Genomic DNA, 14792 nt, shown 5'->3' with positions numbered 1-14792 from the left:
TAAGAGTCATTTTCAAAATGAAGGCATGTATTGACAAAGGCACACTGTCTCTCTGCAAAATTCACTCCACGCAAAGCTGTTGATAATAATGCATTTTTTTCCAGTTTACACTTTCCTATACAGAAGGGAAGAGCCCCAGATGCAGCCCAGTGGAAATGATTCGAGATCAGTTAGTTGCTGACCTGGATTCATTACTATTGCTGGTACTTGTTGCTGCTGTTCTCATTTCCATAATACTATCTACTGTCCCATCTGACAAGTGCAGCATACACACATATACCTTCTCTAAGATTGCCAATGTCAATATGTCAATGGCAGCCTAAACAATGGCTTCAGCACCATAGACAGTTCCTTACAACAAGATCTTGTTGGGAAGCCGGTATATACGAGATCAACTTTCCTGATCTTGCAGAAAACTAAAAATGTCCTGTTGTGAAATTAAACATGCATTAGCTGTTTGCCTTTCTCTACAGAGAAATGCTTCACCATCAATAATGTGATTACTGAAATTCTCTTACCTTACTATCCTGGGCCTTACAGAGTAAGTTTTATTGCTGTAGGGCAGGTTAATATCTTTTTAACCTTTTATTTCAGGGACTGAAACAACCATTTATGCCAAAAGAGTTTTGGACAGAAGAGTGTTTTGGATGGAAGATAAGGAATTTGAGTTTTAACTTGAGATGAAGAAGTGGATGAAATGAAGTAGTGCTGAGAAGCAGCAGCAGCAGGTTGGAAAATCGCCACTATAGAGACAGTAGTAGAAGCTGTGGATGCAGATGGAAGTGACAAGATTTGCCTTATCTGGCCACAGAAAGAAGTCTATATCCGTCACCAAACACAACTGCATGGCTGAAGACAGCTTTAAAAATGGCTGATCAGGTGAAAATCTGACCCCTCATTGCATGGGGGGAGGGGGTGTCAGATGACGATGTTTCAAAACAGGGCATCTTCTCTAACTTCTTTCTGCTAGCCTGTCAGTATTTTCAGAATGGAAGGGGGATGGTCTCTCAGGGGAGCTCCAATTCACCCAACCCCATCCTGCAGCCCTGGCTGGGGAACCCCTAGAATAAGCTCCTGCTCTCTTTCCCCACTCCCATTCTGAAAACTTTGCAGCCTCAGCCAGCAGCTAGATTTCCTTCATCCCTGGAATCAATGCTGAACTTCTGTTTGGTCCAGGGGATCATTGTAACTCAAAATGCTTCCTGCAAAGTGTTCTCAGTTGCAGCTGGGAGCTGCACTTCTGTCTGCACCCTGTAGGAATGGATGTGATTACCCAGGGTGCTGCATGGGAGCAACGGGAGGAGGAGGATGAAGAGGCAAAAAAGAAGAGAAGAAGGCCCTGCTAATAGAAAGGTTGAAAGGACTTTCCAAAAGATAATAAGAAAACCAACAGGGACAGTATTGCAAAAACAATGATGCAAAACCACAGAGGGAGTGAATGATCTCCAGTAGCAGAGAGGTCACAGAGAAGGAGAATGAAGTGTAGGTGCTGAGATTTAACCAGAGATCTTCATCAAAGTGATTTCTGTTTAGTGCAGAAGAAGGAATCCAGCTGGGAAAGGACAAAGGCAGAACTGGAGGAGATGAAATCAAGGCAATAGTTAAATATCATGTTATCATTGAGCACAGATCTGAAAGGGAAAAGGAAGATTGAGCAATAGTTGAAGAAGCATGTAAGGCCACTGAATGTTTCTTCTGGGATGCATGAGAAGGCAAACTGTTCTCTCGTGAAAGGAAGGGGAGAGCACCCAAGAAATAATAAAAATGTGGTACACACTATTAAAATGTTTAAAATGAATTATATTTAGTTATAACTAGAAGAATAAGAACAAGAATGAAAGAAGAAAATATTGAATATATGCTATGCAACTGGGTTGAAATTGTTTTAGTTTTTGACTAAGCCTTGTCTTGTCATTTTAACATTCTAATTGGGTGACTTTAACATTTTCTTAACATACTACTTTATACTTATTTTTTTTAAAAGGAAAAAATTGTAAAAGGTGAGAAAGTATTATGTATTATTTAAGTCATAAATCATGGTGGGTCAGAGGCCAGGTGAGGGCTGAGAGCAGAAGTGGAAACAGATATTTGCATTTTAGAATCAAATATTTCTCACCACTTTGAGGATGGCTGCAGGCTGTGTAAGTAGCAGTTTAACTCAGCATGCACCAGAAGGCAAACAGAAAAGCTGGTGAAATTCCTGCCTTGAAGAGCATAGCCAAGCAAGGGAGAGAAAATATGCAGACACTTAAGAGGACGTGTTAAAGGAAAAGAGGGCTTGTTACCATAACTAGAGAGTGCTTTCAGGGATTAGCAGATGGAAAAGTATGGCAGCCTCAAGTAGAAAGGTACAGTGAAACCTCTCTTTTTGCCTCCTCAGTTGCAATTTCTAATTTTTAATCTGGTTAAATCAGACTGGTTAATTCAGTTTTTGAAATTTCTCCAAAAAAGTGATTTGGCTTTTTAAGTAATTTATGATCAGATGGCAGTAGATATTTTCAAAAGGTATTGTCTGAGATGTATTTTATGTGCATGTTTTTGATGTTTCACATTCTTGTAGTTGACCATTTCTGAGTGTTATGTAGCTAACAGTGCATGTTCATTTTTCTATTTATTAAATCAATGCCTACAAATCCAGATTGACATGGTAGTAAGGTAGATGTAAGACATTTAGTTAAAATTATTGTAAAGATAAATAATTCTGTACTTTTCATGAACAAAATTATTGGTTCATCTAACTTCAGAATTTGTTTTGAAGTCTCAGTAATATTTTAAAGGAATGTAGGAGAATGGTGTAAATACATAGTATAGTCTCATGTTTTAGAGGTAACAATTATTTAAAAGTTAAAAATCTTTCTATAGGACACTATCCACATTCTTTCAAATTACTGGAAAGATTTCTGTCCTCTTCAGTGGTAAGTGGAGCCTGTCATTGAATTTGGACCTGTATACTCTCAGATATAGACACACTAAAACACCTAGCAGTTACAACACTTAAGTTACTTCAATTCACAATTGTCCTAGTTGAAGTCAATAGGAATTAAGAATTTGAAGCATCAGAACTGATGGTTCTGGCTCTCTTTGGGTCCAGCTATAAGTAATTGCTAAGTAATTACTAAGTAATTGTTGTGCTTGCCACAAAATTATTTCAGGATTGTGAATGAGTGTGGAGTTGATGCATAATATGGACTCCTATAAGAGAGAGAATCCTGATTTTTATTTTGCTTCTGTTTAATTATGCACTCTGTGGGTAAGCCAGAAATTTAGCAAAAATCTCAGTCAGTGATTGCTGCCGGGTTGTTCCTTCATCATTTGCAGTTTCACATCAGTGTAAAATGCTGGTACATGAGCAGAGGGCCTGGTACACAATGAAATACACTATAATAACTTTATGAATGATGTAATAAATTAGGAAAGCTTGCTACTAACTGAATAAATGTAAATGCACCAAAACATGTTGTGGTAACATTTTACGTTCTTAAAATTATATGTCAATTAAATTAGAAATATTGTGCCTTTGTTTCAACATACCTATTATTTCAAAGTTATATAGGCCTGTCTTTACTGAGGTAAACTGTGGAGTTGTAAATATTTTGCCTGCTTGCTTCCTCATCATTTGTGAAAATTGTAGTCTTTTTTTTAAAATGCTCATGGAAGAGTATATTTATGAATGCCCCTACCTATCTAGCAAAATAAAGTAAAATAATATAAATAGCAACTTAAATTACAATTTTTATGCTTGATTTTATGAGAAACAGTTCCCATATCTTACCAAAAATATGTAGTTTGAAATTTGGTGATGAATGCATCCTGCGCAAAATGGGCTGGAGCATTTTAAAGTGTATTTTCTGTTATTCTAGAAAATGACTATGTGCAATATGTAAAGAAATCTAATATGTAAAGATTTCTTTTCCCTGTTTTTGTTTGATATTAAGTGAAATTATATGTGACTTTTTCAAAGGAACATTTTAAAAGTAAAATCAGTTTCTTGTAGGATACTATCTGCTAGAATTTGATATAATCTGGAGTTTTATGTTACTAGTTCATCACGGAAAAAAATGAAACAAGGCTTCATATTTTTCATCAAGCTATTTGAATACCACAAAGAGTTCAAGGGCTTCCAACGACAAGGAGAGAAATAACAAGAAGTGATTTAAATATGTTAAAGGCACGAAGCCCATGAGAATTGCTAGATCCATTGGACCATCAAAGAGCAGAGAGAAAAGTAGAAAAGGATAATGATTTCAGGAAAGGTTAATGATTTCTTTGTTATTTTTGGGACTAAAACTTTTCATAGGGGCTGACCAAATGAGGAAAAGGGTGACCCTGCTGTCTATGGGCTGCTCCACTGGCTCTTTCCGTTCCTCTAGTAAATACTGCAGTGAAGATCTGTTAGAAGATACGTATCAAGTACACATCTGATTTTGGAGGGACCTGGAGAAATACCATCACCACCCACATGTATTCTTTTCAGATACTAGAGGTGAGGGTCTGTCAAAGACTGAGGTATCAAAAAAGAAGGCCCTGGAACAAACTGGTGAACTTAAGAGCCATAAATTCCCAGGGTTAAAATTCTGGGCAAAAGTCAACAGGAGTTTTGCCACTGATCTGAACTCAGTCTGGATTTCAACCCAGACCAGAGAGTGTGTAGCCATGATGCCCAAGGAACTTAAGAATGAATTGCTAAGAAAAATATGCAGTATTTTTACCAGATAGCAGGCATTGCCATTCCCTTACCAACCTAACTGCTTGAAACAATAACTAACATTAGCTTTATGTAACTCCTAGCAGAAGATGATGTCTTGCTTCCCAGGCTGCTAGCATTCTTTGATCATCCCAGCAATGTGATGGATAATATTAAGACTGTAGTCACTTTAAGGTGGAGATGTCTGTACAATGTCTGATAGAAAGCATGGTAGATTTGCACCTTTATCAACTAACTAAATGAGAAATGTATAGAATAAGATTTTGCAAGCAGAGGACTTACTTCACCAGATGCTGTGAAGGGACTGCAGGAAGGTGAGCTGCTAAATATAAAGTAGGAATGCCTATAGAAAGCAGGTATGACTATCACCGTGGGACCTCAGTCTATGAGGCCAAGGCCAAACCAAGCCTATTTGGACCACCAGAGCCCACAATAGCTCACCAACCTCCTTAAGTGGCCCTCCAGCTCAAAAATATTTGCCCACCCTTCTCTTAAATGCTCTGCCTTCATGCCCCATGGTCTTTTCAGGAGGAGAATATCAAAGTCTCCAATGTGTAGACAGGGAATTGAGAAACAGTGAGATTAAAGTGAATTCAACTTCAAATCAGACAGGAAGTTTTGGACAGAGTTAGGAATTAAACCAGATCCCCAAAGCCCCAATCCAGTGCCATAACTATAAAACCACCACTCTTTCCTCATTGGAGGCTGTGAAGAAAACTAGTCACTCGTAGTTCATAACTGCCATGAATGAAAAAAATGCCAAGAGATGGAAAAGAAAGAGAAAGTCAATTTTCATGAAGGATAACTTTAGTAGAGAAGCTTTTAAAGTCCTGTGACTGTATAAGGGTTGTGGAAAAGGAAGCTAATAGGGACAAAATGTGTAGATGATGCAAAATTATTTAGATTGGGGAAGATTAGAGAAAACTGAAGAATTTCAGGCAGATGCTTTTCTAAATGTATAGAAACACACACCGGAAAAAATAACATGAACAACTCATATGGAAAGCTGTAGTAACTTGAGTCAAGTAGAAGAAAGATCTGGGTATCATTGTGGACCAGTTTTGTATTAGGTTGAAATTAAGATTTTAGACTGAAATGTATCAGTAAGAAATTTTGGGGAGGTGGGTCATTTTCACGTTATTATAAGTGCTTCATAACTAATGGTATTAAGTGGGTGCATCTATAGGTGCACTTTACTGAGGAGTAGACTAATTAGCTTTACAGTAAAGCATCACAGTCTACATGTATGCACTAAGTATTACTGGTATTAGGGTAAGTAAGTAGTGGTGGAGTAAGTAACTGAGCTGAAATGCATGCACAGATGGTGATAGGGACTCGTTGGAGCATGTGGGTGCTAAAGTGCAGGGCTGCCTGTCACTTAGCTACACAGCTCCATGCTTCCAGCACTCTTGTGCTCCAGCCAGCCCCTCCACCACTCAATGCCACCATCCAGAGCCTGGGGCTGACTCCCTGAACCTGCTGCCAGCCCAGAGCTGTTGCGCCCTGGCTCAAATTGCTGCTGTCCCAGGTGAGCGTGTAGATGCTGTGCCCATAAGCACTGTACTCTAGCTCAAACAGCTCTGGATTTTATCCCTTTGCTTTAACGGCACTTGTAGATGCACCCAGCAAGTTCTAACATTTAATACTGATTTATACAAAATTGTTAATAAGTAAATTAAGCAGCTTTTAATAAGGGTTATGTACGTGTTGTTACAGCATGCAGAAAAAGACAGCAAAATGTCTATTTCCCAGTTGTTCTGGTTACTTGTCTCAAGCTGATTGGCTAGTAGGTCTTTGTGGAAGCCATTTTCCGGTACCCATTAGACATTTTATAGCAATGTCAAATACATCAGTGACAAATACATTTTAACTTGTTGTATATAGCCATCACATTTACTTATCCTTCTGCATACATAAACATATCCATATTCAGTAAAGGCAAAAGCATGGCTGCATGCTGTCTTGCTTGCCAATTTCACAAGCTAAATTAAACAAACTGGTCCTTAAAATCTTCTCCTGTTATATAGGTTAATGTAGAAGTCATCCTGCAAACATCTTTTGCAGTCTGGAATGTCCAGCCTTGTCCACAGCTGGGCTTTTATTTATTCATATTCCTGACTAAATTCAATAATTATTAATAATTTCTGTATATGGGGACAAAAACATTGCACAGTTTTTCTTTCCAGTTACATTTCTAGTAGCATTTTCATTGCTGTCATGCTTTTTATAACTATCATGACAAATTAAATAGACAAATACCTTCATAGGGATGAAGACAGGGATGGTTTCTAGTCTTATTCATATATATTCTGGGGTTTTTTCTTACCTGTATTTTCAGATCTCATCTGTGCAAGGGAGCAAAGGTGGGACTTGCAGAGTGGCCTGTATATGTCTTATTATGTTGTTCTTTCATGTCAGTGGGCAAGAGCATTCGGGATACCAGTCAGGTACATGATGATATTCTTCTTTTTCTTATCAATCTCAATCTGTTTATTCAGATAATTTTGCTTTTCTCTAGCAAAAATGTCCACTCAACCATATGGGTGGCTTAGTCCTTCCTCTTTAATCACCATAGTTCTGAACATACCCCAAAACATTGGATTGCTAAGCAAGGAAAAGAAATAAGTGTGAAGGCGTTATTTATCTCTATAAGATTTTCATATTTTGTTTTTATTGGTATCTCATTACTGCTTTAGGTGTTGAAGGTACTGACAGGGGGACAGTGGCAGAATCATATCTGTATGTGCATGAAGCAGACAGTACACTTATCGATGGCTACGAATCAGGAGATGACATGAGGATGACCACCACAAGCTTCCCTTACATAACAGACTACCCTAGCAGCTATTACCTAGAGGAGACCACGGCTGCTTATTCTGAGTCAAGATCTTCTGGATATTATTTGAACAGAGAGGAATATACTTATCCTACTCCAACAGAGTCCTATGACAATGCGAAGGAAGTTATTACCCTAACCGCAAGGACACCATTTAGTAGAAAGAAAGATCCCTTCTCAGTTCCTAATGTCTCAGGGGAAACAGAAGGTATGTGTAATACAGTCACAAACCTCAGGGTGATGATCCCAGAGCTCCCAGCTCTCTCCCCAGCTGTCCTACTTCATGTCCATGGGGTTTTGACTAAATTTTGCTTTGAGGAAACTCTTCTTGACAAAATCCCAGTTTAACCAACACCCTAACCAGATCATACAGCCTGGTGGAGGATGGCTCTGTGGAGTCCCCCAAGGCTGGAAAAAGAATGAGGTCTGCCATTCTTGTGAGAGTCAGATGCCGTGAAATCACTCATCACAAGACAATCAGTAAGACTGTAAATAGATACCATATTTGTCCCAGGAGACAGCCTTTTGTCCTGGGGTCCTACAGACACAACAAGTCTACTTTTTCACTTCAAGTCCCTCTGAAGAATGGAGGATAAAATGTACCAACACTTTTTCCCCAGGATGTGGCTCTCTCTGTCTGTAAGATTAGTGCAGGACATCTCTGGGACAAGCTGGCTAGGCTGTGTGCTGCTGCTGGCTGCCTGTTGTTAAAGCAGCAGCAAATGGAGATTGGAAGGGTAACGTGTAAATGCCTGTGCCATGTATGCTTTGATCTGGTTTGATGAATTAGGCATGCATCAAATGAGATGTCCCTTTACAGCCCAAGATACAAAACAAAAATAGGAGTTATTACATAGGACAGAAAAAAAAACAAATAGGAAAAAGCAGCTGTCACATCTGGAGAAAGATATAAAGAAACAAAAGAAGAAATACCTCACTACTACTCTCTAAGCTGAAGCAGCTTCCTAGAGAGTTTTGTCTGTGTTTCCACAACCTAGTAATCCTGCCAGATTGTTTGCCAGCCTCCCTGGCTGGGGTTCATTCCTTCCCTTGAACCCGAGCTGTCTTGCTTGCCTTTCTCCTCAAAAAGGCTTCTGTTAAATCCCGTATTATCATGATGTGCCTATCTTTCATTCCCCATTCTATTTCTCAGAATGCATGTTTCTCTCAAGCAGATGGTTTCCTTCTCAGGTCTGAAATCTACTTATTAATTGCATTCTTCTGTGTTATACTCTAAACCACTGTTTCATATACCTTTTATTCCAGGTAAACACTCAAGAGTTTCACTTCTTCTGCATCCCATGACTTTTTCTTTCAAAATGCATATGGCCATTGTCTGGGAGGTGGCAGGGGATGGGAAGCTAACACAGAAGAGCATTTTTACACATATTGTCAAATGCAGCGCTGGATGCTTTAATTAGTGAGTTGCGGTAATTAGAAGTACCCATGCAGCATGTGTATCAGCATCCCTGCACATCCCCACACTGAAAAATTGGTGGTGGGGTGCTTTGAACTAGAGCTTATTGAACAAGTTTTATTTTGATGTGCCCCACTGCCATTTTTTTCAGCGCAGAGACTCATGGGGATGCTGATACACATGATGCAGAAGACCACCGGAGTGTGTCAATTTTGTGCTCCAGCACACTTGATTAATCGAGTCTGCTTCAAAGCTCTGGATTTCTAGAGTGTCAGAGCAAGCTCCACACACTTGTATAAGAGAAGGACTAGCCAACAGCTAATCTAACAGGTTAGACCAGAGGCGTCAAACATATGACCCACAGGCCAGATCTGTCACACCATCTCATTGTGATCAGGTCCCAGACCACTGAGGGATCAAGGTGCCAAACGGTCAGGAGTGAGCAAAATTCAGGGGCAAGCTGGGTGAAGAAGCCAGAGGTCAGTCCAAGAGTGGGGTCTAGGAACAAGCTGAGTCAGGAAGATGGGATATCGGGCAGAGAGCAGTCAGAGAGCAAGCCAGGCCAAGAAGCTACGACATCAAGTGGAAAGTGGAATTGGCGAGCAAGCTGGGTCAAAAAGGCAAGAGATTGAGTGGCAAGTAGAGAGCAGCCTGGGATCAGGTTAAACTCTGTTCCATGGATCCTTCCTGTTCCTGCTCATGAACTTGTATAGGGGAAGTGGAGGGTCAGCTGATCCAATCAGCCACTTCAGTGTCATGGAGTGGGCAGATAGTTAGGCCCTGATGGAGGCTTCAGGTCAGCCTTGCCCAGTCTGCGTGGTCAGCTGTAAGATGTCATGCCAGGATGTGTGGGTGTGCTGATCAAGCTGAGGCTCTAGGTTTTGAGGTGCCAAAGCACAGTAGACTATTTCAGTTGTGGCCAAGGTCAAAGGGCACATGTAAATAAAATGAGGGGCATGTGTGCACAACACATTAAAGCGAGTTAAATTATTTTGCGCCGTTTTAATGACGTTGGTGTTTGCATGTATCCTCGGTGTATTGCGCATTAAGTCTAGCCACTGTCGCACATTCGGCAGAGTAATGTGCCTTAAATGACTTTGGGGCGCAGCAAACTAAAACACCTCCTAGGAGTTTTAGTTTGCTGCCCCTACAGCCATGGAGTGAAGCACCAGGCTCCATGCAGCTCAGGGGCTCTGCAGGACACCTATGCAGGCACAGCCTGGCAGCAGCCAGGGAAGGCAGACTCCACTGAAGGCAGGGGGGAAAAAAAAACAGCGAGCCTGATCTTTTTTTTTTTCCCCTGGAGCCTGCATGAGCTGCACAGGGACCCAGTCCTTCCCTCCATGGAAGACAAACTGTGAGGAGGCTGATAAGGTATGCTGAAAGTCAATAGGAAAGGAGGCTGGTGGCAGGCTTGTATAGTGGGAGTGGTAAACCATGCAGTTTTCATCCAAAGCTTTTCAAGCAAATGACTTATTTTCAATTACTTTTAACACCTTTTCTCATATGTAGTCATGCTGACTGCTGTTCTGTTTTAGTCATTGATCTGTTACGAGAATTAGGAGTCCCCAGTGCTTCTGGAGTCAATACCGTTCCAGGATCACAAAGTGACCGGACAGCATATCAGCTTGGACCACATGTGCACGTTACAGGAGAAACCAGGTACATCAGATGACATCAGCAAGGTCTTTGGCCTTTGAGCTGGGATTGCACCACTCCCTTCCTCTTGTTAATATCTTTATTTAGTATCACAGTGAATTTCAACATAGCACTTGCAATGGAATTTAGAGCTGAACAACAATGCCAACATGACAAAGTTTCCTAAGCTCTTTCATACCTTTTTCTTCTAGATTACTTCTCCCACAGGGGCTCTCCCAGGAATTCTCTATAGTTTCTACCTTCAGAATGAGAGAGGATACCTCTCAGGTGGTGTGGGATCTCTGGAAAGTGAAGGACAGTACCAGAGCTGATCAGTTCAGGCTGCGTCTCTATGGAGAAAGCTCTGCAGTTGACATATACAGTACAGCAGGAGAAGCATCGGGTAGTGAGCTCACCACCTTTGAGAATGTGGAGAAGCTTTTTGATGGGACATGGCACAAGCTTGCCCTTAGTGCCAGGAGAAACCAGCTTACCTTATATATAGACTGCCAGCCAGTGGACACTGCCCCTGTCAGTCATTATGGAGCAATCAGGACAGATGGAAACATTGTCTTGGCCAAGAGAATAAAGGATGACATCACTACACTGGTAAGTACCAGACTATGCATACTATATGCATACATTCCTAATACCTCAGAGTATAGAAGTGCTTTTTCCTTATTCCATAATGAAGTTATATAGTATAGAAATGTAACTAAAAATTGCTGTATCCTGCTGATTCTCACCCAAAGAGCTCCTCTAGTACATATACACTTATTCTTAATCTTGAATGTCCAGAAACATTCCAAAAGAACTATATTCATAACTCTGAATAGGGACTTATGTTAACTTACATTAGCATGACATGGCTTTTTAATCATAGCCAACCTGTTTCCTGGTATGCCTGGCCTGTCTTGAATTCACTTAAAGCAAATTCAGCCTGAAGAACATGAGTAAAATTAGGGAATAGGGTCAGTTTCCATTGCAGAGGATCTTACCCCTAACTTGTTTAATAATGAAAACAGGCCTTCTTGTACACAGTGCTGCAGCCCTTCTTTTCTTAACAAGAGAAGCTGCAATAAATGATCTGCTGTCTGCATTGGTTCTCCACCGAAAAGAGAGAGTTCAGTTCAAAGTGTCTGCCCTGATTATCAAAGTATTTGATTTGGCACAACCGGCTTAGAGCTTGACCCTGATATCCCATAACACAAATTTACTATTGGAGAACTGAGACTTGACCCACTGGGAGAGGTCCAGGAAAGCACGAGACAGACCTTTCATAGGACCAATGCAATGGTGCTCACTGCTACAAGATATAAGAATAATTGCAGACATTGCTGCTCCCTGAACAGAATGCAAAGCTCTCTGCTTCGATCCAGTTCTTTCTCAATGCTCTCTTCACACAGAGGTGGCATGGGACCATCCTACCAATGAATACAGATACAAATAGAGAACCCATAGATTTAAGCTCTTTCTCCCAAAGCAGAGAAGAAACTGGTTCTGTTATTGGAAAGTGCTCTGGACTTCTGTACCTCCATTGGCAGGGTTGAGAGCAAGAGCAAGCTGAAAGTGGAGCCTTACTGGGATTTCTGAATTCTTTTTCCATTCGTTCACACAACAGGTGGATGTGCAGCAACTTCAGCTTTACACAGGCCACAACCGGGCAGAGGACGAAACGTGTTGTGAAGTACCTGGAGTGGTGAGCTTAGACTGCAACTAATAAGCATGCACTTTGTTTTTCTAAAATTTTAATGCAATTATTCTCCCCTCTTTTCATTGTTTTCTTCTGTTCTTTCCCTACAGGAAGATGTCCGGGTGAGTTTCCCAAAGCCCAGTGATGGAAAATTAGAAATAAGTCTGTTTTCCCCTGCTTTAAACACACAAGGAAAATATAGTTCAAAGGTGCTGAAGACCTTTCCGTTAATTTGCATTTCTTTTGAATCTGTTTCTCCCAAGTGTGGGAGTTCAGGATATGGGGAGATTCCAGAAACCTGCAGTTGCCAGCCTGGAGTGCCTGGCTATGCTGGCTTTCCTGGTACAAAGGTGAGCAGAATAAGCTATTGTAAATTACTAAAGAGTTGCTTTTAAATACAACATAAAGCACAAAGGATTCATAAAAAATGAAAATAAAAGTTTAATGTTGTTTTTCCAAAGAAAAAATAAGTTCTCTTTTGCGATAAGGGTAGAAGCCCAATGAAATTAACAGCAATCACTCATTTCACTGGAGCCAGAATTTCCTCCTACATCTTGAAGGCTGGGGACAGAAGTTGCATATAAACGGGTTTAAGTAATCAGAAACTGGTTTAAACCTGTAACAGTGCACACAAACCAGTTTCAAAATGTCCAAAACTGGTTTAAAATAAACCTGATTGAATATAGTATCAGACTTAACTGATTGAGGGCAAACTAGTTTACAGAACTTCTGTCCTAGACCCCTTCCTGGTTAAAGTTAAATCGGAGTCCCCCAGTATCCCCAGCATACTTTTCAGCCCTGGGCTGAGCTGTGCCATCTGCTGCAGAGAGCAGGGCTGGCCTTGCCCCTCTGCTGTCTAGCCAGTGCAGAGACAGGAGCAGAAGCCAGACAGCATGGCCCCCTGAGCCAAAGGGGGCAGGGAGGGAATTTATTTCCCTCTCCTTCCCCTCTCCCCTTGGGGGACCAGAGCTGGGGTCTGCCAACTCCAGCTGCCTCCTCCACTGCTTCCCTCTGGCCAAGCAGGCCCCAGCTGGGTCCCCAAATGAGGGGAGGGAGGGAGGGAGGGAGGGGGGAATAAACTCTCTCCTTGCCCCGTTTACCTTAAGGGGCCATGCCAGGCACTGTCTGACCATGCCTTCACCCCTGCCACTGGAGCAGCAAAGGGGGAGAGATCCTGACACAGTGTCCTGGGGAGCACAAGCCTCTTCGTGGTGTGGGGACTGCACTGTGGGCGGCAGCGGGATGGACAGAACTGCCGCAGTCTGTGCAGGGTAAGTGGTGGTGGCTTAGAGGGGTGGCTATGGAGACTAAACCGAATTTTTGGATAGACATAGCCCCCTAAGCCCCCTCTCCCTGAGGCTGCCACCACTCGCCCTGCGCAGGCTGCAGCAAGCTGTGGAGGTGGCAGTCAGGGCTGGCAGAACCCAGCTTGGTCCCTGGTGGGAAATAGGATGGAGGCAGACTCCAGCTGGTATCCAGGAGGAAAAAGGAGGGAGGGGGGAATAAACCCCCTCCCCCCTTCATTTTAGGGGGCCATGCTGGGCCAGCGTCTAGCTAGGGGCTGGGGGCTGGCTAGGCTCTTCCTCCCCTCCCACCAGAAGCCTGGTAAGGGCTGTTTCCCCCTACACATTCCAGGCAGACCCCAGCTGGGGTCCCTGCAGGCCAGGGTCAGGGTATAAACCCTTCCCTAGTCATACTCAGCCTGCCGGGGCCTGGCCATGTCCCCCCCCCAGCTCAGCTTCCCTCCAGCCTGGCCACTGTTGAAGGGAAGGGAGGTCTTGCTCTAGTGTTCCCTGGCTTCTGGCCTGAGGCACTGCAGGCATGTGGATGCATTTCCTGAATCAAAAGTGAATGTGTATTCACTTGCTTGCTGGTTCAATCCATGGAGGTTAGACTAACTTGCAAATATTGAATCTATTCAGTCTTGGGCTTTCTGAATCTCTGTACTTAGTCCAAGCAGCACAGCTGCCCTATTTGTGGGGGCAAATCACATCACTTACGCTCTATTATCACCTTGCTTGTGCTTGCATCAGATGACAAAGGCCCAGTTAGTTTCATCTGAGCCTATGTTTAAATTGTAGGTATGGATTTCTGCTGCTGCTCCATCATGTGTGACTTTTATGGACTTAAGCTTTTCCTGTACACATGAATAAGAGAAACTTAATAGTGAATAGGCTTTTCCTGAGCACAATATCTGAGGTACTTTTACTCTTGAGTATAATAATAAAGCAATCAGCTCCTTATTTACATTTTGGAATTGACTGATAACAGTTTGACTGGGCTCTGGAAAGTAAAATATTGTTAGCCTAGAGTCTATTCATATAGTAGGCACCAAAATCTCTGAATTTTCTTTAGGATTCTTATTTCCCTCTCCTCAGTACAAACCTCTGTGACAAATGTTGTAAAATGTTATTCTCACTGATCTATTAGAAGCATTGAAACATGAAATCCAACCCTTGTAGGACAGCCTGATTATCATTAAAGCCATGCTTTCTGCTTTTTA

At 41.9% G+C, this 14792-nt stretch overlaps 1 protein-coding gene across 1 annotated transcript in view; it reads left to right on the top strand.

Annotated features, from left to right (window-relative positions):
- The first annotated feature begins 7049 nt into the window (after positions 1-7049).
- The window catches only part of LOC109301287 (collagen alpha-1(IX) chain-like), a 35767-nt gene continuing 28024 nt past the window's right edge, over positions 7050-14792 (top strand). The window contains exons 1-7 of the mRNA XM_019522351.1: positions 7050-7152; positions 7402-7749; positions 10497-10620; positions 10809-11205; positions 12218-12295; positions 12400-12411; positions 12553-12639. Of these exons, the coding sequence (XP_019377896.1) occupies positions 7104-7152; positions 7402-7749; positions 10497-10620; positions 10809-11205; positions 12218-12295; positions 12400-12411; positions 12553-12639 (1095 nt within the window). The 5' untranslated portion in view covers positions 7050-7103. The remainder of the gene's footprint in view (positions 7153-7401; positions 7750-10496; positions 10621-10808; positions 11206-12217; positions 12296-12399; positions 12412-12552; positions 12640-14792) is intronic.

This window comes from Gavialis gangeticus, unplaced genomic scaffold, assembly GCF_001723915.1.
Source record: "Gavialis gangeticus isolate Ggan-Ray unplaced genomic scaffold, GavGan_comp1, whole genome shotgun sequence".
NCBI lineage: Eukaryota > Metazoa > Chordata > Crocodylia > Gavialidae > Gavialis > Gavialis gangeticus.
The sequence above is the reverse complement of the archived record's forward strand: the minus strand, read 5'-3'. Positions and strand labels throughout refer to the sequence as shown.